The sequence below is a fragment of the Copadichromis virginalis genome, linkage group LG7, assembly GCF_057382275.1.
Source record: "Copadichromis virginalis isolate Kocher_CV1m ecotype Utaka linkage group LG7, C_Virginalis_male_GT1.1, whole genome shotgun sequence".
In the NCBI taxonomy this organism is placed as follows: domain Eukaryota; kingdom Metazoa; phylum Chordata; class Actinopteri; order Cichliformes; family Cichlidae; genus Copadichromis; species Copadichromis virginalis.
This window is the reverse complement of record NC_140624.1, coordinates 66,538,838-66,564,534: the sequence shown is the minus strand read 5'-3', so window position 1 is coordinate 66,564,534 and position 25,697 is coordinate 66,538,838. Positions and strand designations below refer to the sequence as shown.

At 41.8% G+C, this 25,697-nt stretch overlaps 2 protein-coding genes across 6 annotated transcripts in view; one reads left to right on the top strand and one right to left on the bottom strand.

Annotated features, from left to right (window-relative positions):
- The first annotated feature begins 5,864 nt into the window (after nt 1-5,864).
- Nucleotides 5,865-15,522, top strand: LOC146706649 (fibulin-7-like). Its single transcript, XM_085464847.1, has 7 exons — nt 5,865-6,138; nt 8,135-8,285; nt 8,506-8,676; nt 8,756-9,016; nt 9,188-9,325; nt 9,422-9,557; nt 13,923-15,522. Exons 1-7 carry the CDS (start codon nt 6,040-6,042, stop codon nt 14,281-14,283), a joined length of 1,317 nt encoding a protein of 438 aa, XP_085320973.1. The 5' UTR covers nt 5,865-6,039; the 3' UTR covers nt 14,284-15,522.
- Nucleotides 15,523-19,365: 3,843 nt separating this feature from the next.
- Nucleotides 19,366-25,697, bottom strand: part of LOC146706648 (Golgi apparatus protein 1-like) — a 40,916-nt gene continuing 34,584 nt past the window's right edge. For 2 of the 5 annotated variants that reach the window (XM_085464842.1, XM_085464844.1), the window contains 7 exons: nt 25,378-25,520; nt 24,776-24,877; nt 24,040-24,147; nt 23,579-23,699; nt 23,183-23,289; nt 22,474-22,637; nt 19,366-21,846 (listed from right to left, as the gene is read on the bottom strand). In XM_085464842.1, coding sequence (XP_085320968.1) covers nt 21,783-21,846; nt 22,474-22,637; nt 23,183-23,289; nt 23,579-23,699; nt 24,040-24,147; nt 24,776-24,877; nt 25,378-25,520 — 809 coding nt within the window. In that variant the 3' untranslated portion in view covers nt 19,366-21,782. Of the gene's footprint in view, nt 22,638-23,182; nt 23,290-23,578; nt 23,700-24,039; nt 24,148-24,775; nt 24,878-25,377; nt 25,521-25,697 lie in introns of all 5 variants that reach the window. The other 3 variants (XM_085464843.1, XM_085464845.1, XM_085464846.1) reach the window with 3 other exon arrangements.

Here is a 25,697-nt window from a genome sequence, read left to right as displayed (position 1 = left end):
TGGGCTCCAAGTGGTAAAGGGGATTGTGTACCAGTTTTATGCATTACAATGCTGGAGTGGAATTATTGTTTAATTGCCATCCAGAGTGGGGGTAGTGTTGCAGGAATTGCTGTCTTGTGTGTGACTGGGTGCAGTAAGGAGTGTATGTAATGTGTGTGTGAGCATGCGCGTGAAGGAAACGCGGGGAGCGAAAGAGGAAAAAGAGAGTGAGAGAGTGTGTCATGGGTAGAGGGCGACCGGGAGCAGCGTTCTAACGGGCTACAGGCTATGCAGTGTGTTTCCAAAGTGTGCAGTACTGTTATTAAAGCCTCATCTCTTCAGTACTCTCCGGTGCCTCGGCTGATTTCTGTCTGCCTCACTACTCCACAAAAGTGAAGGGAGTTAACCCCGAAGGAGGACAAACTTCGGCCCTGGAGGAAGCATCTCCCCTCGTGTCTCCCGACCACGGTCAGGGGACTGACGGCGAGGAATGGTTAACAGGAGTATTAAGAACAGTGTCAATGGTCCTAAATAACACACGTGGGTTATGACAGTTGGAAGAAATAATATTTGCAAAATATTCCCTTTTTGCCTCTTTAACAGTGTTCTGGTAGCGATGCCAGCAGTCTTTGAGAATTTGAAATGATACATGCAGTTTATCCTTTTTCCACCTCCGTTCTGCTCGACGACATTCCCTCTTAACAGCACGACTGCTCTCATTAAACCAAGGCTCAGGTTTAGCCTTAAGCTGCCTGGTTTTTAAAGGAGCCACAGAGTCCATGATTTTTTGACAGCAAGAATTAAACCAGGAATGTAGGTCTTCTGTGTCAGAGGAAACAAAGTCAGAAGGCCCGCCGAGCTGATTAAAAGCAGCAGAAAACTGCGCAGCAGTGGCGGGGTTAATAACCCGACAGCACCGAGTAGCAGCGCCAGGTTTAACTGCGGTATATGTCAAACCAACGTTGAATAACACAGGCATATGATCTGAGAGTGCACAGTCACAAATCTCCAAGTCAGTGACAGGCAGACCATATGACAGAACAAGGTCCAGTGTGTGTCCGTGCTCATGTGTAGGGCCACGTACGGACTGTACCAGGCTAAAAGAGTCAATAAGGCTTAAAAAGTCCTTTACCAATGGGGGCCCTTTATAGACCACATTAAGAAGGACAGTCCACGCCCTGGGTCCTGACCACATTGTTTTAACTGCTTTCATTCTGAGCTGTTGCCCATAACTGTTTTTGCATGATTGTTATCAGCTCCTCCTAGCGATCTTTGGATTTGATCTTGTGGATTGGACTCACTAGATTGTGAGTTGTTTGACATGTATACCACTTGCTTTGTTTGCTTCTCTGCTGTTTTTAATAAGTGCTGGCCTTGTACCCTGTTGTGTGGTTTGTTGCTCTGTTTTTTTTGTTTGTTTGTTTGTTTTTTTTGGTTGTTATTGTCTTTATTGTCTGTGTTCTTCTGTCCCGCTGTTTGTGAATGTGTAAAAAAATTTTGAAACTTGCATAAATAAATACATTAAAAAAAAAAAAAAAAAAAAAAAAAAAGTCCTTTACCAGTGGCTTATCAGGACAGCATACATGTATATTAAAATCTCCAACAATAAGAACACTATCATAGTTGGGCATAATCCCAGCTAAAAAATCAGAAAAGTCGTTTATGAAGTTCTTATTGTATTTCGGGGGGCGATAGATGACAGCGCAGAAAATCGGGTTTGTACGACTCACCTCAAATGAGGTAAGTTCAAAGCTGGAGAACGAAGGCTGTAGAAAACACTGCTTACATTTAAAATCCTTTTTGTAAACAGTCACTGTGCCTCCACCTCTGCCTGACGTCCGTGGCGAGTTAAAATAGCAACAATCCACAGGTAAAAGTTCAGATAGAACACTGGACTCACCAACACTCAGCCACGTCTCAGTCACACACAGAAAATCCAGATCACGGGAACTGAAGAAGTCCCGAAGAATAAAAGTTTTGTTTAAAAGTGATCTGGCGTTCACCAGGCCAATCCTAGCGGGAGCTGGAGTTGGCGCTCGGGGTTCAGGGGGTCCAGAAACCTGCCGCAGCGATCTCAGATTCCGATAATGTTGACAGCGGAGGTTTAGCCTGGGAGGGCATGGGCAGCGAGGCCGAGGAGCATCATCATCAAAGCCGACCACAGGCACCAAACAGGCATCAACAGGATCCAGAAAACGCCGAGACGCAAACAGCCTTGGCAAGAATCCATGCACTGGTCGGAAAACAGCAGAATAATTCTTTAGGTAAACCTTTAGCTTCACCAGGCGACCGCTTCGTTTACCCCGGCGACGAGGACGCTTTCGCCGGGAAGGTAGCGTGGGAACCCGGTACAGGTAACCCGGGGTTTCCGATGCAAATGGGGGCAGGGGTTGCTGCCCACCAGCTCCAAAGGACACAATATTTTGGACCACAGGTTTGAGGTCCAATAGTGTCTGGCGATCATACCTCAGCAGAGACTTTGTTTCATGGATGACACAAATTAAAAATAACATAAACAGGAACAAACTTGGCAGTGACAGACGAGCAGCCACACACACCGGCGCCATCTTGCCACGTGTGAACACAAAGTTCAAATGTACAAATGCATCAAAACATGCATCAATCTTCTCTGTGGTCTTCTTCTCTTCCTTCTGCACGGCAGATTGTCCTCCACCAGCCTTAGACTTCTCTGCCACTCCCGACTTCCTGATGCAGCACCACATCTTTCTTAGCACCTAATAATATGTATGCAAACATGCCATCTGTAGCGCTCTTCTCAGCATGAAGCCATACTACTGCTCACTGATCATCACTTTCACTTTACTTTCACTTTCACTTTATTTCTAAAGCACTTTAAAAACAACATAACAGCTGACCGCAGTGCTGTCCTTTCTTATTTGTCTGAAGCAGATCAAACAAATAAGAAAGGGCAAGACCATTAAGACACTTAAAAACAAATAAAAGGATTTTAAAATGGATCACATCTCTTCTTAACCTAACCTCAACAACTCTTTTCCTTCCACATGCCATGGCTCATCAGCTTTATCCCTCTGTAGTTACTACAGCTCTGCACATCACGCTTGTCTCTGAAAATCAGTACGAGTACACTTCTACATTCCTCAGACATCCTCTCGTACTCCAAGGTTGTTTTAAACAATCAGGTCAAAAAGATGATTCCCCTCTCTCCTAGATTTCTCCACCACTCCACAGGTATGTCATATGGATAATTTTCCACTCTTTATCCTTTCCATAGCCGCCCTCATTTCCTTGTTACCAACCCTCTGCAGTTCCTGATTCTCTAACTGTCTTCCACCCATCTACTTCTCTCTAACTTTCTTCTCTTCTCTCGTTAGCACATTTCTGTCTCTATCATTAACCACCCTAACCTGCTGCCCATGCTTTCTTCAATCTTTCCTCACTGTACACATCACCTCCCAGTACTCCTGTCTACTTTCTTTGAATCCCTGACTATCCTGCTCTTTCTCTGCTAACTTCTTCCTAAGTGATCCTGTATGTCCTCAGTCCAAAACCAAGTCTCCTTGTCCCCTTTCCTCTGTCCAAAGGTCACATCAAACACCTTCTTTGCAGTTTCCGTCATCACTACAGCCATTCTTATCCAGCCATCTAGCAATTCTCCCCACCACCCAGAGCCTGTATCAGCTACTACACAACATCTCCTTATCACCTGTTCCCTTCAGCTACATGTCCAATGAAGTATGCTCCAATATAATATCAGCCAGCTCTCTCCCTTTACTGCTCATAGACGATACATCCAGTCCCTACTCTCACTACACTTTCCTGCTCTCTCACTGCTTTCTAACATGCCTTCCCCCTCTCCTCTTCCTTTGTCGTTTGCCAACAGTAGTAAAAGTTTTCATTGGCACAAGCACGACATTCAGGATAACTTACTTTTTTTTTCATCACTTTTCTTCTCTTTACTTTCTGTCATAAAGTGTAACCAAGGCGAATCCTGATATTAAACAATTAGAGGAATGATATCTTATTAACAGAGAAAGGTGCTAAAACAAATGTTTTTTCAGCTAATGTGAAAAACCTGAGGGACTGCTTTAAAGCCCAAAAAAAGATGAAGGATTATTTTCATAATCATAAGAATCAAGCTGTTCTAGAAAAGTCCCAGAATAAAAGCATGTATTTCCTGTGGTGTCAGAAATATAACACTTTGATGTTGTTGCATGATGATCATCATCATTTGTTCTAGTCGAAAATGCCAACATATGTTTAGTTTTTAAAAGTTTAAGATTATAACGCTTAAGAACTGAAGTCAGCTATAGCTACATCAGGATCACCACAAAACACCTAAAAGACAGACAAAATTACAAAACAACACCTCTCCACTCAGATGCTCCGTTTTGTAAGAGCAATACAGAAAACCAATGAAATTAATATTTTAACAAATTTCTTGCTGTAATAAAAAAAAAATCTGTTAAAAGTTTTAAAACCTGGAAAAAAGATGACAATATGAGCCTTTCACTTCATTCCGGTGAGTGCTTCACAGCTCCACCTGTTTTCCAGGAGGTCTCAGGCTGTCTTTGGTGATACTGGCTGATGAGCAAAGCACAATCTGATAGCTCCATGTGGGTGTTGTTCCCGCATAATCAGACTTAATCTTGGTCCACATTCCACATTGCAAGTGACCACTCACATTTCTGTGATGTCATACTTTTGTGATGTGGACACACCGTTACACCACACACTAAACCCTAACCAGAAGAGCTTAACCCTAACTATAGCGCTACAACCCTAAGCACGATCACATCCCAACCCCCAGCCCCAATCCTAACAGCCTTTTATTTACAATGTTTTCCTGAGTGCTCATTGGCCGTTTTTGTTTTTTTACACGTCACAAAACTATGACATCATAACAATATGCTCACTTGCAATGCTGAACTTGGACCAACATTAATTATGATAACTCAAGAATAACTCTAATAAGAGAATAAAACTAAAGCATCTCTATTTCATACCAGCTGGTATCTGGTATGAATACCCAACCCCCTTTTTGGGGTTTGTATTCTGTTAGTTTACTTATGATGACATATCTGTTATTTAAGCACATATCTTGTGTGGACTCAGTGTTCTAATTTTAGGCATGTTAAAAATCAAAATGTGCTTCTTTTTGTTTTTCCAATAATCTTCCATAAAGACAGTTTTTAGCTGTGCAAATGGTTCTTTTGTGTTTTTAACAAATGCGTGAAAGAGTGTGTGTCCCTCTGCGCTCACTGCACATGAAATTCCAGGCTCTTCAAGGAAATTCAAGGCCTTGTTTGGAGTTCAATCATCTTTTTTATTTACTTCCAATTAAACGTTATAATTCCAAATTCAGCAGATGTGTTTTTCCTTTTGGGGATTTTCATGTGTTTAGGGTGCTGTATAGGAGATTATAGTGTGCATGCATACTCTGCCATTATCATACCTTATATATGACTCTGAGTTTAAGTTGAAGTTTGGACTTGTAGCAGCTGCAGGGTCTTTGCTAACATCTCTTCCAGGATCTCTACACCTCTTTTTTTTCTCTTTCTGAGTGGGGGATAACCGAGGCGGGGGCTTCTGCCTCAGATATCGCTGCCTTGTCATTTAGGAGCAACATGACATTATGCTGCAACAAGGCGAGTTTGGGGTTTCAAAAAAAGTGGGGCTTTATAGTGACTGTAATTGGAGCAAGAGCCACATTCCTGAGCTGGAGAGCGAATCTGAAATACTCCCCAACAACGGGGGATGATTAAAAGACACCACTGCCAGCTGACTTCTCCTTATAATTTAAGTCTATTTCTGGATTTGCTGATGGTTTATAAAAAAAAAGAAAGAAGGGACAGCATGTTCCAGATGTGGGCCCTCCTTCTTCTCCTCCTCCTCCTCCTCTGGCTTCAGCTTCCACCTCCAACATGCCTGACAGGGAGGTGGGTGGAGGTGAAGGTGGAGGTGGAGGGAGGGTTGTGAGGGAGCGCAGGAGAAATTTGGCAAGTGCCCTTGAAAAGAAAGAGCAGGAGAAGAGATGGTTCAGTTCTGAGGACGCAGCAGAGGAGCTGAAGACGGATCATCATGAGGATGGAGTTTTTTTCCAGGATGAAGGCTGCTGGGGTCATTACGCTGACGATGATGATGATCAGCCTTCATCAGATTTATTCTTCTTCTGCTCAGGTTGGTACTGGTGTCTGACCTGGTCATGCTTTTTTAAAAAATAAGAAAAACGTGAAATCATCTATATTTGGACCGAAGGTCTCATAAGACTAATTCAATATAATGTATGTATTCAATCGAATTCAATGTAATTAAAAAAATTACGACTGTTTTTCTTAAATAAAATACATAAGAATAGTTCTTATCATGTTTGCATTTTACTTTTATAGCTTTTAGGCTATAACACTTTAATGTTCCCAGTCTTGGAGATGATATTCCTGAAAAAAAAAGTCATCCCCTAAAGCTAAAATAATGCATGTTTAACATGTCAGCTGACCCCTCTCTAATTAGTAGGACACTGAAGGAACAATTTTGAGTAAAATGAAAATGAAATATATGAAATCAAAAGTTCATATAAAGTTCAAATAAAAAAATCAAGCAAAATGAAGTAAGTTTAAATTTTTTTTTTTACATTGTACTCATGTAACAAAATTTCATGGTAGATTTACATGTAATCTAATTACTTAAGTCAGCATTTTGGGTCTAAATGTTTTTTGAGTAAAAGTTGACATCAAAATGATTTTATATCCAGGTTTTATTTCTTAGAGAGTCAAAAAAGTTGGAACATGATCTGATCAAGAGAAAGATCGTGATCTTTTTTATATTAAAAATATATTTGAGATTATTTATTGAAGCATAGTGCAGTACCACACACTATGATTATAGATATAACAAAGAAAAATCCATTTAGCTCTGTAAATTTGGCCATATGATGTTCATAATCATCTTCTCTTGCAAGTCCTGAGAGCTTCAAGCATGGCTGATATTTTTAGATTCTTCTATGCTAAACATAAACATCAACTCGTTTTTCAAACTCAATTAAACATTTATGCAGACAATCATCGCTGATGATGAGAGCTCGGTCTCCAACTAAGACTGAGCAGTTTTCAAGAATCCAGTTTTCCAACCTGAAGGCAAAGAGCAGCAGGGACACATGTTTCTCAGCATCTGTAATATCCAGATGTTTCTGAGTCAGAACATTCAGCAGAAATGACCTGACCTGGAATTTCAGGCATCACAAACACATATCTTCAAACTGTAGCTTTGTGTGCTTCAAAAAATTAAGATCAAATTGAAGATTCATCTTTCTGACATGTTGGAGAAGGTCCAGCTAGAAGCAGAAAGTATAAGACGACACATTAGGAGTTCTGCTCAGAGCAAAGGTGCACAGGAGCATGACCTTGAATTTGATTCAGGTAAATTTAAATCAAGTGGAGCTCTTTGAACTTTTTAATCTTGTGTACCGTTAAATAATGTCCAAAAAACTAAAATTAAAAAAAAGAAATTCAACGACTATGACACACCCTTAGCCCTGGTCAAATCAATCAAAGTGCACGAACAAATTCTTGTTTTTATTGTCATTAGAGTTTGATTACTCACACCAACACCAAAGTCTGTTTAAATACATAGTAGCTGCAGCTCAGCACGCAGAGCTCAGGTTCACCCTCCTTAGTCTTCACTGCCTGTAAGAAACCAAAGGAACGCCTCCAAACACCGAAAACACAAACCACAGGTTCGCTGTGTGGCAGCAGCGCCGAGTTAAGCTGTGTTTCAACAGTGATTGTGAGGCGAGCGGCCGCTTCTGGTTCAGTTTTCACCCAGGCTTAAATGCAGCTCTGAAAAACCTCACCTCTGTGTGCAGACCTCACACCTGCAAACAGAATGTGATGGTCATCTTCTGCCTCTAGCCAAACAAATTATTACAACCTTGGAAAAACTTTGTGTTTTCATATTTGGGCCTAAAGATAGAATTAATAGCAATTAATGAATATTTATTGTGATAGGAGGCATTTAGAAGTATACACCCACATCCACCGTGCACATTTGAGCTTGAGTCAGCTGATGGTTTTGGTGTTCTGGCCCCAGAATTTACTCAGCTTATTATAAAAGTGCCAAAAAAGACAAAGATTAGATAGAGGAAGGCCTTCTCTAACCCCTCCTCGTCCCGCCCCCACAGGAGTGTCCATCCACTCACGATCTGCTGAACTCGCTGCGGCAGGTGGAGAAGATGCTGGCGGTCCATGAGACGTCCTACCAGCAGAGCCTGCGCTCCCTAAAGAAGAAGATTACCACCCTGCACAACAGCACCATGGCCGTCTTTAAAATAGGTAAAAAAATAAATGGTAAAAGTGGGAGGAGTTTTTGGTGTAGTGTCCCTGTGGCGGGGCATGGTTTGTGGCGGAGCTGCAGGGGAGGCTGACACACTGGAGCACCGTCAGTTCCTGGTGTCTGTTCCAGATGACCACAGGGTTTGAGCTGGTGTATAACTTTTCTGAGGTCCAGCAGGTGGATTAAGATTATCTCAGACAGAAATGTTTTGCCTTGCAGCATCCTGCCCCAAACCGGATCCCCCCGCTCACGGCCGCAGACTGGGCAGGGTATTTGGCATCGGACACGAGGTCCACTTCCTGTGCAAGTCCGGCTATGAGCTGATTGGTCCTCGGACCCGAGTGTGTCTGGAGTCTCTGAAGTGGAGCGGTCAGCAGCCCATGTGCAGACGTGAGTCTCCGGAGGTCAATCACAGTTCTGCTTCAAAGTTTTGTGCTTCTGTTTTTTTAAACCTGGTTTTTCTTTTCAGACCTCAACAGCACCGCCAACTCCCTCCCCTCCTTCTCTCCCGCTTCTCCCTCCTCCTCCGCCTCCTCTTCGTCATCATTTCCTGCTTCTGCTGCTCTGTCAGCATCCTCTTCAGCAACTTCACTTTCTCACCAGTCATCCACGTCATCCTCTCCCTCCTCTTCAGTACGACCCTCTCACTGCACACACTTCCTGGGCTCCACCCGCTGCACCTGTGACGTGGGCTTCACCATATCAGGCCGTGACAACAACATCTGCACAGGTGATCAGTCCATACCAATAACCACCACATTAACAAAACGCTGATCATTCTCAGCAGTTAAAAAAATCGATTTTCAATGTCTTCGCTTAAGAACCAAAATTGTTGGATGTAAATTTTCTTTCAATCAACCGACCGATTAATCAACTAGAATTTTGCTTGTGTCTGTTTCAGATATCGACGAGTGCCATCTGTTTCCCCTCGGTCAGCCTGGCCTGCTCTGCGTCCATCAGTGCGTGAACACACCCGGCAGCTTCCACTGCATCTGTCCGTCCGGGTACGACCTGACCAGAGACGGCCGCAGCTGCACAGGTCAGAGTTCAGAGGTCATCCTGTTCTATTTGGGGAATGTTTAAGATGGCTGCGCCCTTGTAGTTGTACCTCTCACCTTTGACCTTTCGCATTCAGACATTGACGAGTGTGAAAACCGGATGCACAACTGCACAGCAGACCAGCTGTGTGTGAACACCTACGGAGGTTTCCAGTGCGTGACGGTGGAGTGTCCTCGCTTGAAAAACGCCACGTACATCAAAACATCGTCCATGTAAGAGTACTTACCGACCTTTTTCTCCTCAACCTTCCTCTGAGCTGTTCTCTTCTATCTTACCTTCTGTGTCCCGTTTGTGTCTCCATATCTCCACATAAACCTTTAGTTTGTACAATCTGAAAGTTTGCGAATCTCACTATTTACTTTAAAGGCAAACAGTCTGAGTTTCCAGTTTGCAGCTCACTTTTCACAGTTTCAGCACTACTTGGCAAGTAGTTTTTGATGGTGGACAGACAAACTGGCATCTTCCATGCAAAGTACTGGTGACCATGGCAACCTGTGGTGCCTTAACAATAATAAAAAGGTTTTTGGTACAGCACCAAATACCTGTTTGCAACCAGTTTCACACTAGAAGCAACCACTCAGCAGTGGGTCGAGTGCTAGACACTTTTTCCTATCAACCGATGGTTGCCAAATGATTGCCAACCAGTCTCTAAGTCTGTGTGAGTGGGACTCACTAATATTAACTCGAATAAAGAAAGGTTAGAGTGTGATTTGATCCCCAAAACCAAAACAATCTGTCTGTGATTCAAATGAGCTCAGTGGTGTGATATTTGTCCCATTGGTCAAAAATCAGTCCACATGCTGTTTGAGGCAATCCAGAGAGTTGCAAAACATCTGGAAACTCTCCAAGTTCTATGGACTTTGTCTATTTGTCCAACAACTGTGGATGAAAACAAAACTGACAGTCTGAATTTGAAACTAGCGAACAAGCAGTCAAAAGAATGACTGCCCTGAACTACACTCAATTTAAATCACACATCGAGAGTGCAATTAAACAGCACCCAGAAACACAAAGACACAATCAAAACCATAAACCTGTCACCTCAGAAGAAAAAGAATCAGACATAAAGTCAATGACAGGGACAGCGATAAAGAAATATTTGACAAACAATGACCTCGACCTCACAGTTAACCACTTCCCTCCTCCACCCATCTCTTAGCTCTGGCAGAATCTGGGCTGAGAGTCAGGCTGAGGTTTGGCCTCAGATGAACTGCTAAGTTTTCAGGCTCCAGTTAGCTGATCGGTCAAGAACCTTGAAACGTGTTTACAGCACTGGACATGTTTACCACAGCAGATTGTTCAAGTACTTTTTCCACACCTGGAATCATGGAGATGCCAAATTGCAAAAATTCCCCCAGTCAAACCCAAGAAACTGCAAGACAAATACAGTCAATACAGTAATTGCATGAAAAGCAAATAATATGAGGATTGACCTGATCACTTCTTTGTGGGGAAAACCACCAAAAGAAAAAATAAACTATTGGGAGAACTTACTGTAAAAGTTGCCCATCATTCATCTTCGATTTGAAAGAGGATGTCAAAGGCATGTAATCTGAGCGAGCCTTTTGTTGGACTCACTAGCTAAAGAGGGACTTGGATAAAGATGATTTAGCAAGCCACAAATTCAACACAAACGTTTGCAGAAAACAGCTGTTGTATCATCTGTTTCCTGTATTTTGGTCACAAAAAACATGAAAATTGCAGGCACACAGGCTCTCCAGGGTGTTTGGCTTAGTTCAAGGGTTCTGCAAAATATTTTCTGAGAAGATTTGCAGTGGAAACGTTACTCTGAAGTATTTTAACTATAAAATTTTAACACATCAATTAAAAACTAAGAATCATTTTGCATAAGACTAGAACAAAAGGCAGCAGAGGAAGGATAAAAGACTGTATGTAGTGAAATTCCTCACATTAGTGCCATCACAAAAGAATTTCTAACTTTGATACAAAACCTTTAACAAATATCAACCCTTGATACCATTTTACAAATGCGTCAAATATTAACATTAACAAAAGCCTCTCGAGGTCAAATCTTATCTAAAATATTTTTTTAAGATTTGCATGATTCACAGTTCAAAATAAATCTTTCATTCATTCACGCTCTGTCTGAAATGAGCTGTTTTAACTCACCCCAACCCCCAACCGGCTGCAGAAGATGGCCCCGCCCCTTCCTGAGCCTATTCCTGTCGGAGGTTTCTTCCTGTTAAAAGGGAGTTTTTCCTTCCCACTGTCACCAAAGCGCTTGCTCATAGGGTCATATGATTGTTGGTGTTTTCTCTGTATGTATTATTGTAGGGTCTTTACCTTTACAATATAAAGCGCATTAAGGCAATTGTTTTTGTGATTTGGCGCTCTATCAAAATATAATTGAAAATTGAACTCCTAGGATAACTCTCTCTGACCACTTAGAGAAAAAATATACATATAAACTGTGAGTTTAGTGGCAGTCCATGTTTCAGACCATCTGAGCTTTTGGCTCACAGAGGTTACTTGTATATATGCTGAGTTATTATCACTCAACTTTTGTTATGTTTAATATGAACGTTCACTACTGGGACAGAACATATATGACAGAAAACACTAACTCTGTCAAACATTTCAGCCATGTATGTCTAAAAAACACCGTCCCAAACCTAACTCTGAATCTGGGAGGGTGCAGAGTACGCCTGCACTCTCTCCAGCATATCGTTAGCTTCATAGCATAATTGCCTAAGTCATTTGACTAAGTCAATGACTTAGGCACTTATGCTATGAAGCTAACGATATAACAAACAAAATCATGTGTTCACTTTCAGTGTTTGTGTCAATTTCTGAGAAAAGCAGGTCCTTACCCATGAGTACAAGAGCAGGGTATCATTTCAGGAGACTAGGATCATTTCAGGATTTTAACAGATTACTCTGGGGATGACTAAACAATCATGGCGTCTCTGGAGAACCATAAACAATCAGACTGGATTCTACTATAGAGGAGACAGGAAGTCGATGAAGATGAAGAATACAAGAATGCGTTCCAACCCGCAACCACACTTTGTTGGAGATGTAGAAGATGTTTTTGACCCAAGACTGACCTCAGATGTTTTTTTGCTAACTATGACTCACAAGCTAACCATGAAGTGTAGCTTTACGTGGTAGGAGGCATTAGCATGCTGAAGCTAATCAGATTAAACTGGATTAAAAAGATATACGTCACAGAGTGATGAATATAAAAGCATTTTACAGGAAGTGAAAAGAGTTATTCAAAACCAATGGGTGCCCTCAAAAGAGTCATCACAAAGACAGAACGATAGCTTGAAAAGTTTAATTAATTTTCTCTAACTAATAATCTGCACTTCTCTCAAATTACAGCTAAATCACCTTTTTCAGATCATGTCAAGCATCCAAACAGGTTTCTTCTCTCTCGCTCTCTCGTTCTAATCATCATGTTTTGTCTGGTTTGCTGTATCAGCTAACTTTTTTTTCGAACTTTATTTGAAATGATAAAGCGAACAGTCAGTCATTCCAGTTCAGTTTGTACAGTAGACATACAGGGCAAATAACAGTAACAATATACAGTACAATGAAATAAGGATTATTTCTGAATGAATTTCAATCAATGATAAACCTTTTTTATTGGAAGTCAATTTAAGAGAGTTTAAGTAATATTCAATTTCAATCAAAAACAAATTAAATGAGTTTTGAAATTTGTATCAGCTAACTTATCATATAAGTAGCACTAACACATGACACTTTTTTATTAGAGTTTAGCATCAAGTCCTTCTGTGAGCTCGATCTAGTCAGTTAAGAAACGCTGGTTGTGTCAGTTGCTTTAACGACAGGTGCAGTAGAGGGGCAACCATGAGAAAACTCGAAAACAGGAATGGTTTAGCTTGAGGCGATACGTGGACCTCACAGAGGTTTCACAGGTAATCCGACTCCTTCAGGAAGGCACATCAGGACATTCCTGGGTTTTCGTGCATTTTAAAGACCCATTTTTACTCCTTGGCTTTTAATTCTGTAGGAGTCTGTCATTATTTTATTCTTATTATTTTCCTTTCCTTTTAAATGTTACCTGATTATTCTATTGTACAGTACTTTTAAAAACAACAACTGTGGACCAAAGTGCTACATAAATAAAACTGATTTGATTTGGATCTTTGATTTTTTAAGCAGTGCATGTGAATGTATGAGGCCACATTCAGGCTTGGGAACAGTGGACTCTTTATGATTGCAATAACCCTCAAGTGTGAGGTGACATCACAGGGTCCATGTAGTGCTTTAAAAGTAGACGCTACTCTGAAAGCTGTCTGGACATGTCCAAAAAGATGGTCTTAAGGAGAAGTGAGCCAGTTTTAGAAAATCTTTTTGATCACATGTTAGTTAGTTGTCCTTCTGTAATTGAGTATGTTGAAATCTTGTTCTTCCATTTATCCAATTCAGTGCTGCTGAGGGCAGCTGAAGCCCTGAGGCCTCGGTCTGCTGTTTTTTGTACTTGTTCATCTTAGATTAGGACAGAGAGCAGGCCGGTTGTTCCATAAGAATGACTAAAACCTGTGAATAACTGAAAACCAATAATGTTTACCCTCTTTGTGTTCTTTCAGGCGGTGTGAGAGGAACCCGTGCATGCTGGGAGACAAGCCATGCACTCAGGCACCAAACTCCATCTCCTTCCACTTCCTTTCTGTAGTGTCCAACATGTCCGCCCCGCGCATCCTCTTCCGGGTGTCTGCCGCTCGCGTGCTGGGCGACACGCTGCGATTCGGCCTCGCCGGCGGTCGCGGCCGGGGCCACTTTAGTGTGCAGCGCTCGGGCAGACAGACGGGCACCCTCCTCCTGGTGACGCCCATCAAGGGGCCGGCCACGCTAGAAGCCGAGGTGGAGATGAGCGAGCTGGAGCACAACACCCTGCTGGGCCGCTACCTCACCAAGGTCACCCTGTTCGTGTCTCCGTACGAGTTTTAGAAAGGAAGCGATGACGGTTACCCGGGGTTTGTAGAAGGAGATAAGCTGAACTCTGACTGTACTGATGAAGACGTTTCAGGGCAGGATGAAGAGTGGACGTGGAACCACTGAGTGTTTTTGACCTCTTTGTAGGTGACTAACTGTAATTTTCTAGTTCTTTTCAAAAATATGAATTTTGTATATAGCGCATAACATAGCCAGATCCAAGAAGACCTAATAGTTAGTATTTAGGATTTTGAAGTGGGCCTGCTCTGCCTTACATCATTTTCTTGACATATGTGTAATATGTTGTTTTTGAACACAACCAGATAAGTTTCAGATAATGAGGTGAGCACATGTAGAAGTAAACCTTGTGAGACAAAAGCTCAGGCTTCACAAAGTTGTTTTTTTTCTACTGTTGGAATGATGTTACCAAGTAGTAGATATTCCTAATATGGTCATCTTAAGTCCCTCCCATACACTTTTGTTTTTGGGAAGGACAGCCAATCAGAGACAGTTGCCTTAATAAGAAACATGAACTGACAGGAATAAATTAAAGTTGTTGTTTGTTTGTTTTTATAAAGACCTTGACTCTGTTGGGTCCCACCTAGCATCACATTCTTCAATATTTTAAATTATTTTGTATTGAAAAACAATCTTTAAAAAAAAACAAAAAACATTCTAACTAATCTAATGTTTGTTACATGTTCGTTTTTAAGAGTCTGTTCTCTACCAAAGTCACTTCTGTAGAAAGCTAACACTAACTTGGACTTAGACTGCTAGGATGCTACGCTACACTGGCACTACTTAGTGCACCATTCTAAGTATGGATGTTAGAGTACAACCTGTACATTCTCCTTATTGGTTTAGTTCATATTAAAAGGTTTAATACTGCTTTTTACACACATGTTTATACAAAACCTTCCTTCAGTCATATAGAGCTACTCTACGGATGCCATCATTAAAATATGGAGCTGGAAATGAGGAAATTCAGTGACCCTGGACGCAAAACAAAAGTCAGCGAACTGGAGCACAAATTCAGCCAAACCAGTTAATTAAAGGTTGCGCAAATTATATGTTTGAGAAAGTCCTTCCATCACCTCTGAAAAACTACAGGTCAAAGTTCATGTCACTTTCAATTTTAAAACACATGCAGGGATGTGTCGCCCACATTTGTTTTTTTATGTTTACAACTGTGGTTATTGTTTTCCAGTCCATTCACTGGAACAATAAAAACCATAAACAACACATCCATTCAACCATCCATCATCTTACTTCCACTGATTCAGGTCAGGAGCTAGTTCCAGCTAGTTGAGCTAAATGAACATGAAAGGAAGCACAAAGGTTTCTGTAACATGTTCAAACAACTGAAGCTGATATCATCACTTATTCAAAAGTTCTGTTTTCTCAAACTCTGTAAGAAAAATGAGGCATTTTGTGTTTTAATATTTTCTTGTGCTGAGGATGTTGTGGATCTCATGAAAACAGTGACTCTGTTTCCTAACTTTAACCACATGATAGCAACCTTGACTTCAGCGATGACAAACTAAACCTCAAGCTTCACTCGTGTGCAGGAATCAAACTACTTCTGGGAACCAGCTGTGTGCAGGAGATAAGAAACTTTTATCCGCCATTTGAACAAGTTAAATGAATTCCAGGAACAAGTTCATTATCTTGTTCTCAAATCAAATCAAATCAAATCACTTTTATTGTCACATCACATGTGCAGGCACACTGGCACAGCACATGCGAGTGAAATTCTTGTGTGCGAGCCCCACAAGCAACAGAGATGTGCAAACACAACAACACAAACGAGCAAAATACAAGAATGGCCAACCTGAAACTAATAAATATATGTACAATATATAATAGTGTATGCATTTCTGGATGTGTATACTAAATATTTTCCTACGTGTGTGTGTGTGTGTGTGTGTGTGTGTGTGTGTGTGTGTGTGTGTGTATACACATTTTTACAAATTAAATAGTAAAAAATAATAATAATAATAAAATAAAATAATAATAATAATAAAATATATAAAATATACAGAGTTGAATATGTGCAAAACAAGTGGCATTTATATACAGTGTGGAGTGCATAATGTTGAATGTTCTCAGGAGGTATTGGTGTGATTTTGTTTTTAAGGGTAATTGTATTGTGAAAAGAAGTTATCCTCTTGTGGGAAATGAGAACACCTGGAACGAGATATTGTCTTCTGGGAACGAGTTAGTTAAATGTTCCCTTCATAAAACATTTTTGAAGCTCTGTAAGACCATAAAAATGTATCCAGCATAATGAAAAGACATCATTTAACCCCGAACACAGCTTAGCACATCTAACCGTCTGTAAATTGTCTAAGCAATCGTTTTATTGGATTTTCCAATGATTCAAATACTGAGAAGCATTTAACCCTGTAACGTATTTGACATGAGTTTTTGAGACCTCTACATCATCAGTGTGACGATTTTTGTTCCTAAATAAATTGCCCCAAAACGCTGAATGGAATAAAGTAAAATAATTTATATGGCAATTATTTCATGATTCATCAGGCTTTGCAAGGTGAAGGATTCTGGAAAAACCTGCGGTGATTTACCTGATGATAACGTCATCAGAGGTGCTGATACACCGTGGCTGTGCAGGCTCAGCATTTTTACTTCAAGGTCTTTGCTGATACTGTTCGCAAACTTTGTATTATGATTTTCCCCAAACTACAGAATAAACACATTTACCTCGACATCGCGTCAGCCTTTAACATGTGCCGAGTTAAAAGCTGTAAATAATGGAAGGTATGTTTTTTGTCTTGAAATGTTAAAAACATAAACTGTAGTTTGTCTTATGTGCAGTATATGACTTCCATGCGTTTCGGTCTGCAGGGCTGAAGAATTTAACACGGCTCTGCGAGACGGCCCGAAGCCTCCACGGGTCAGACAGAACACATAAAAACAGGCAGCACAAACGCAGACATGTATGTTTACCCTGCATGCCTGCAGAGAGTCTCACAGAGTACAGAGAGCACAGCGCAGAACACAGATGTTTGAGGAGAAGCATCCACACTGCCAGATCAGCCCCACCATGAGACAAGGGGAATATCATGATGGAATACAACGTTCCCTGCATTTGATTATTTTCCCCCCTTTAGTTTGATTGGAATCACTTCATACGTTCACATCTTTAAGTACCTTGTTGTGGTCTCAGCTTAGTAACGTATCAAAAACTCTCCAGAAATATGCAGGCGGTTTTAAAGGTCTCATTAATTCAAAGCAGTTGGTTATTGTAGTTTTAGCAAGTTTAATGCAAAGATGAGGAAATGCTCAGTAAATTGAGAAAATACATAAATCACATTTATCGTCCTCGTGGAAATTCTGTTAGTCTTTGCAGCAATGGCCAGATAAATGCTGCTTAGCAACAACAAGGAAGTCACCACGAATCAAAACACCGCCAAGCTCGAGAGTCACGCACCTCACATCAGCCAGGTTTGTTCAGGAGATTTAGAAAAGATATCAGTGTTTCAGGAAAAGTGGTCCACCACTGACGACTCACAAGCCTGTGTCAGGGAGGGAAACTAGGCAGAGCAAGTTTAAGGCTATCACGCTTATTCACATCCCACTCTGACCTTTATGCTCTTTGTTTTCATGGTTCAGGTACATCCATGTCCGCCTAAAACGTTGCCCTACCTAATAAAGCTTAGTGTGAAAGTCAGAAGAAAACTGTTCTTAGGGGAAGTAAAGATCTACTCTCAGTTGTGAGAGTGTATCAAAGCACCTGGATGTGTTCGTTCAGGCCTTCACTGATGCACACACAGGTGATGTCACCCAGTATTTCAGTTTAGACAGTGCTCGGCCCCACCCAGTTTGAAGGGAAAGCGGGTGGATTCATGGCTGCATCACTGTTGGGCGCTCCGGCTTTTGTGCACCATTTCATTCTGTGAGTGAAGGTCTATTGTTCTGGATAATGGAGCGAGTGCTGTTCACAAATAGAAGCAGGAAAGACCAGAGTGAAAAACACTGGAGCCGCAGGCTGCAGAGGGGAAGCCAGATTACAGCAAAACGCCTAAAACAATGGTGGGCTGTAACGTAAAAGGTACTGTGTGTGATTTAGTTTGCACAACCGCAAAACATGTCCTTTAATTCAGAGGAAGTTTCACGTTTTGGGGCTTAACTTTGTACTGCATTGTGCAGCGAGCAACCGAGAGAGTCTATAGTTGGAGATGAGAGTGAAGCCACAGCACTGCAACTGTCTGGATGTTGATGTTTGAGGCCACTGACGGGATTTTGCTTGAGAGCTGCAGTCTGACAACGAAGGACGCCACCACATGGTTTTGATTTTTTGTGATCGCCCACTGCAAACTCAAACTTTCAACCACGGAGGACAGTTTTAGTCTCACGAGGCTTTGATTTGTCTCCGAGGCAGTGTGGTATATAAAGTGTTTTTAATGATGTGCCTGGTTACACAAACACTAGTTTAAATAGTTGGGCCACCTTGTGGTACAAATTGGAACTACATGCAAGTACAGCCCGATCCACACTTTGCTCGAGCTGGTCTCTTCCAACACTACACGCAGATTTTTGGACACAGCGGTTTCTTAAGATGAGAACTTTTAACCTTTCAAAATTAAATTGGGATTTTTTTTTAAGCTTCAAAAAAAACTGAGCTGAAGCCCCACAAACTGATGTGAAAACAAAGAAAAGTTTTACCATAATTACCTAAAGAATAGGAAACTTATTTCCTAAATGTAAGGGTCTGTTCTGAAGGCATCTTAAACTTACTCATTGATGCCACATAAATATCACTTCAGCAACCGAAGTGCATTTTTAGCAAATCTCAATTTTTCCATATTATAAAAGCAGACACATATACATATGCCATATACATGGACACCCGCTCTGGCTCCTATTCATTTACATCCAGATGTCACACAAATACCTCACTGTAGAAACAAACATCTGTCCCACTTGGAATCAAACATTTCCTCAAAGTTTATATAGATGCACAAAAAAAAAAGCACTACATTTAGTGCAGGGCTCAAGTATTACCACATGTACAGATATTACATTTCACAGCGTAAATTCTGGTTGAGCCGGATTTGAAATAAAGAAACAGTGGAGTAGAAACCTTGCAGACTTTATTATTATCATTAACAAACTGTCCAATTTTTCATCTGTACAACAACAACAAAAGAAAAAAAGTGGACAAAAAAAACCCCAAACCAATCAGGAGCTCAATGGATTCAAACAAACAAACAAGAGAGTTTTACAAAAAGATCGGTCAAATACGCCACACGTCACCCTCTGTTGGGTGCAACAGGTCGTCTGGGATGTCCTGTACAGCGGGACGGCGGTTAGGCACACTTCGATTTAAAAACAAACAAAATCTGATGGAAAAAAGGCATTTCAATGAAGCAGAACGTCTCATTTACAAGCAGAGAGGGCAGCGCTCACCACGCCAAGCTTCAACAGTTAGAAGGGGAACGGTACATGTAGTTTACAGTAAGTTATCGTCACTCAGTATCATACACATGTACATGTGATCAGCTCACGCAGGGAGAGGAGAGGCCCTCGATTTAGTGTTTGCTCACACGTGTTTATATGAGACTGAACGCCTCCTCGGGCATCGACCTGCAGGCTGAGCGTCGCAAACACGCCCTCCGAGCAATCCGTCCTCCTCTACAGAACCACAGACTATATATGTCTGTGTATATGCTTTTACAGAGCCAGAGTGACCGTATCTGGACGAGAGGGGAGAGTTGTAAACTGTGTGAGTGTGCATAACCTGCCAGTTAGTGTTAAAGGTAACATTTGTAACACTTTCACCACCAGGGGGCAGAATTCTTCCAGGGGGTGTACTGAAATATTTCTGCCTTCCCTTAAGAGACTAAGAACATGCTCTTAATCTCTTGCCTTGTTGCCCCATCTCGTGGTAAAAACTGGTATGCACCTGGCAATATCTCATGCTTTGTTAAATGCTGTTGAGACAACTTTACAGTAACAGAGTCATTAGTGGCAAGTAACAAGCGAAAAAATAAAGACAATGCCACGATTACTAAAGCAGAGACCTGTTGGATGGTTTGTTAGAAGAATTACCTGCACGTCAAAGTCATATTCATTATCATCATCATCATCATCATCATCAAAGGAGAAGACACCCGAAACACGTTCCAGAGCTCAGTGATTCCAATTAGTTGCCAGTGTCGGCACACCCTCAAAGCACCCTCACCCAACTTTAAGTCTTCACAAAGTTGGACCAGGTGAGCTACGAATGAATTTACCCAGAGTGCAGCTATGAAGGAGAAACCATCTACAGAGATCAAAATGATTTTTGTGACAAGCTTTAAACATTTTTATTTCTGCGGTAACCTTGAACACTGACTCATGCTGGAGTCGGCATCAAGTTGACAATGGCGGAACTGCATTCTGCTGCTCGACACTGCCTCAGGTGAACCTACACAACTTCTGTTGAACTGATGGATGTTAATGTTAAAATTAAAAAAAAAAAAAAATTACAATGTTTCTAATAACGAGGCCAGTGTATGTACAATAACTGGAAAGCTCAGGCTTCAGGCTGCTCTACATCCTGGATCTGTATGATGAGAGAGAGAAAAAGAGAAGATATCCTTAATCCGGTCATCTCAGGCACACAAGCCTTACCCCCATCTGCTGCTCAGACCTCTTTCTTAGGAGGAACAGTCAACCAGTAGGAAGCAAATAAAGATTATTTGGAACCAGGAATCATGCAAAGTGACTCTGGTCAAGCCCAAGAATAAAAACACGGAGCTGGAGGCATGCAGCATTTCAAAATCCGCACTGTCCCACGTGAAAATCCACTAGTTCCTCAAGGAGTTCGACACCTGGAGGTGTTCACACCTTTGCTGCCTCCCCCCGCCCTGCCTCTCCTCTCCCTCCTCCCACCCCCCCTGCAGGAAGAAGGGAGTCTCGCTGGAGAAAAGGCAACCAGAGAACATTCAAATAATAGATGAAAAAAAAAAAAAAAAAGTAAACAAATAAATAAGGCTATGACAAAACAATATATATATATTTATAGATATTTTAAAAAAAAAAGAAAAAGAACGAAAGATGTGCAATGATTCCAGTATCATTTTTACACAAAAATGTTCACATCTCTATAGTAATCTAGAATTGTTTCTTTTTTGTCTTTATTTTTTTCCTGCATTGCTTCTCAGCTTTTTCGTTCCAACCAGCACAAAACCGACAGCCACTCTGCGCGGCGATGGGAGGCAATCAAAACGTCTGGTTTCCATCCCAGTCTGAGCAGAGTGATGTTTTAAAAAAAAAAAAAAAAAAAAAATCCCACCCGAGATGGCAATGATGGGAGCAGCAGGTGGACACACACGGTGCATTTATGACACAGGCTGTGCTGTGGGAAAATAAGACACCGGATTGATGAGGTTTCTCCATCTGGAGAAAACAAACAAAAAAACCCAAGTAAAATAACCACAAGCGATTCCGGTTGTAGCGAGTTGGCCAAAGTGTGTGAGGTGCAACTCTGTGGCCCCACCCTCGCCTCTTTATCTGTGGCTCGGTCGAGGGCTGGCTGGCACCGCCCACTTGGCAGTCCCTTGGCGATAAAATCTAATATGAATCAGCACAAAAAAAGAAGGGGGGAAAAAAGTGTAATAAACTCCAAAAACCTGTTCAAGCAGAAGGAGAAAACAATCTGGCGGCATAAAGACAGTTTGGATCTCACACACACCCTCACAGCAACACACACTCGCGCTCACACACACATACCTTCACAGCAACACACACTCTTATCAATAAAATACTGGAGTCATTAAACTGCTCTATTACACATGAGCATTTGCCCACCCTGCATTCTACACATTTACACCTACGCATTTCATTTTTTCACCTTGACTTATAACCGTTGACCTCCGACCCCACATTCTTACCAATTCCCCTCCCTATCCTTGCCCCTTAAACCAACAGCAAAAAGAGAAAGAGTTAAAAAACAAACAAAAAAAACCCTCCAGATATATCAGATAAGAATGTGTGAAAATCTCTGACAGCTAGGATTGTGGGTAATGTCATTCCCATGTAGATGGCCCCAGCTGTGAGAGAGGGTGAAAAAGCTTGCAGGAGGAAAGTAAAGACGATGCGGCGGACTTTCAGGAGCATCAGGGGTGAAATGGCGAGGAGGTCTTTTTCAGTTGCGGTCGTTAAATATGTCCTGACCCCAGAGGGGGGGGCGGAGTCTACCTGTCCTTGAGCTCCTGAGTGACTCGCTTGGTGAACCTGCCGCAGAACAGCCCCATCATGAAGAGCAGTGCCACACCGGCACAGATCACAGTCAGGATGTAGTTCTTGGACGGCGATGTCATCACCTGCATGGCCAAGTCCCCAAGTCCCTCAGCAGGCGCCACCTGGTGGACGGCAGAGAGAAAGAATTAAAAGCCTGCGTCATTTCAGAGGAAAAATAAAAGCACCTTTCAACTTTTGTGCAAATTACTTATTCAAAAATATTTCAATAAAAAATAAAAATGTGTTCAATCGCCCAATTATGAGGTAAAAGCATGTTGAATTAAAGTAATCAATTTCAAAATAAAAGTCTCTTAAAACTGACTCAAAAAGGTCAAAGGCGACAACTTCAGGTTTAATCTTGTGTTTTCAGGTTTAAACCTAAAGCTGGTTTTAATGACCACTAACATAGCAACCTATGCTGCAGGCCTAACTTACTCTGGAGCAGGTAATGTGACGATAAGAGAGCAAGACATACAAAATCACCACCAGTCAGAGCTCTGGAAAATAGCACTCCCACTCTTGGAAGATCCTGCGATAGATTAAGTGAAGCCAAATCATGTAACTCGGTCCTTGTTATGCTGAACTTGATTGATAGCACCTGCAGACCTCCACCCTCCTCAAATGTGCGCACGTGTATCACAGGTGTTTCCCTGCTCGGTGCGTGTACCTTGGCAGCGTAGCTCCACATATCGATGCGATCCTGAAGTCTCTTCTTGCACTCGGGCTGCAGACGGATACGTTTGTCCTGCAGCGCTTCCATCAGGCACGACATTTCTGATGGGACACAAAACTTCCATTAGATATAAATAAACTGAAAGACAAACAGAATTTGGATGGATGGATTGTAGTTTCTGTGTATTATGCAGAAGAAGCAGTTTGTTTCTGCTACCTTTTCTCTACCTGATTAAAAATAAATAACATTGCATTGCAGGAGTCAGCAAAATTAAAGTTTGCCCTTCTTTTGTTCTGACGGCCGCTGAATAGCAGCCAGTCGTTGAAATAAAAAGTGGGACGTTTGTTTTTCGTGTCTGAGTCACATGACTTCTGAGTGAGTTTGACTCACGGCGTCCTTTGCCGGGTGGGATGGCAGCACAGTGGTGTTTGATGTCCAGAGCGCAGGCCGTGTGAAGGACGGGGTCGACATAGATGTCCGCCTTACTCTCCTTCAGCATGTTCAACACCTCCTGCGGGGTCAGCGTGGGAGAGGAGGGAGCGGGAGAGGAGGAGCATAAATGTGTTGTTAGAAAAGCTTCTAGAAAGAAAGGATCATGAGTTGATTCTGTAGTGCGATTCCTCCTTTTCTTTATAAAAGATTCATTTAAACATTGATGCCAGAAAATAGCCACAGTTACATCACTGTAACTCAAAGAGGTACGCTTGATTTCTATCATAAGAATAAGAGTTTGTAAATGAAAATGAAATAATAAAAGAAACGGTTACTTTGCGTCTACAGCTGAAACTGAAATCCAAATGATGGTCTGTTTGTCTGAGTGGTCAGTGAAGGTAGCGGTGAGCTCGTTTTACCTTCTTACATCCTTCCTTCTTGAGCTTCAGCAGGTTGATTTTCAGACATTCCTCCACCTGTCCTGTCTGCTCCTGAGCTGCTGCCTCCTCTGTACACAGACTGGAGATCTGCAAACACACAATAATCAATAAAAAGCCATTAATGCTGTCAGAGCCCCTCTGAGCTCCTGCCTGCTCACTGTGAGTCACATTCTGGCTTCTCAGCAGCGCTTCAATAATCCATATTTTTAAACTCTGATGATATTTCTCTCTTAAATCTGTTGCCTCAGTCACGATCCAGTCATCTTTTGTTCGACATCTTCTGACAGAACGAAGCGTAGGAGCAACACGTGTGCATGAAAGACATTCATATTTTTACTCTTTGTTTAATTTTAGCACTTGTGTTGTTTTCATGAACATATTTAGCTGCTTTTTGCATGCATGCCTTCAAATGTAAAGGTGCACAGGAAGGTCATATCCATGTTTCCCCCCTCTAAATGATCCAAAAGAACCCAGAAGCAAGTAGAACGTAAAAGTACAGCTGATATCTGTGCAGTAATTTATTACCAAGCAGCTGGCACCTCCTGCTGGAGACATGACTACATCACAGTGAATGTCAGCAGTTTTTATTCCTTAATATTTACCCAATAAGAATAATTATGACGCATGTGCTCGGGCACAAAATGAACACCTGAGTTAGGATGGAGTGATGGGAAGAATAAACTGTGTGTCACAGTGAAAGTGGAGAGCAGCAAACCTCTTCTGCACACTGGATCTGCAGCTGAGGGTCCAGTCTGTAGTCCAACGCCGACTCCTGCAGGATGACCCGGATCTGATCCTCGCAGTCAGGAGACAAACGCTGCCACACACACAAAAATAAACTTTTATTCCACAAATAACTCCTTCACCATCTACAGGCGGACTCACCAACGCTTCTCATCTTATTGTGATTGATTAAAAGTTGTGTGGATAGAGAGCAACACTCTCTTACAGATCCGGGGTTGCTCAAATTAAACATTTCTGAAGTTTCAAATAATTATTCAGCAGCCAAAAGCTCAGATCCTGATGATCCCAGACAATGAGGACATATCAGAAATAATGTCACAGGTATAGAGGTTGTTCAAACCTTCTGTTTACAATGGGCAACCAATAAGAAGAAAGCTGATTTAAGGGGGAGGGACTTAAACAGCTAGTCTCAGTCAGAGGATGAACCGAGGAGCTGCACTAAAGCTGCTTCATTAGAGACAAAGAATAAAAGTACAGATCTGTACAGATCCCTAGAGCCAGTAGTAAAACCTGGATGTGAGGTGTGAAACTAATCTAACACTGTGGTTTGGTAAAGTCAGCCGTGGCTCTCACCTGGTCAGCGTATTTAAGTTTGAGGCAGGAGATGACCTGACCCTCCAGCTCGGTTTCATCCTTGGCCTTTTTTAGGATGGAGTCACAGAACTTCGGGATGTCGGCTTTGCAGGCCTTCCTCAGCACCGGGTTCAGCCTGTAGTCTGGAAACAAACGCATAAGAGATGAAAATCTGATCTCATGCTAACAAGCAACACTTCATCTGTTCTCTCACCTCGGCTTATTTAGACTTGAGCTGCTTTATTCTAATTAATCTTTCCATTTCATTTCCATTTCGTGTGTGTGTGTGTGTGTGTGTGTGTGTGTGTGTGTGTGTGTAC

Coding starts and splice junctions, on each gene's coding strand:
- LOC146706649 (XM_085464847.1), top strand. CDS start 6,040: ATGAGGATGGAGTTTTTTTCCAGGATGAAGGCTGCTGGGGTCATTACG. Junction 8,677..8,755: donor TCAGCAGCCCATGTGCAGAC/GTGAGTCTCCGG, acceptor TTTTCTTTTCAG/ACCTCAACAGCACCGCCAAC. Junction 9,017..9,187: donor TGACAACAACATCTGCACAG/GTGATCAGTCCA, acceptor TGTCTGTTTCAG/ATATCGACGAGTGCCATCTG.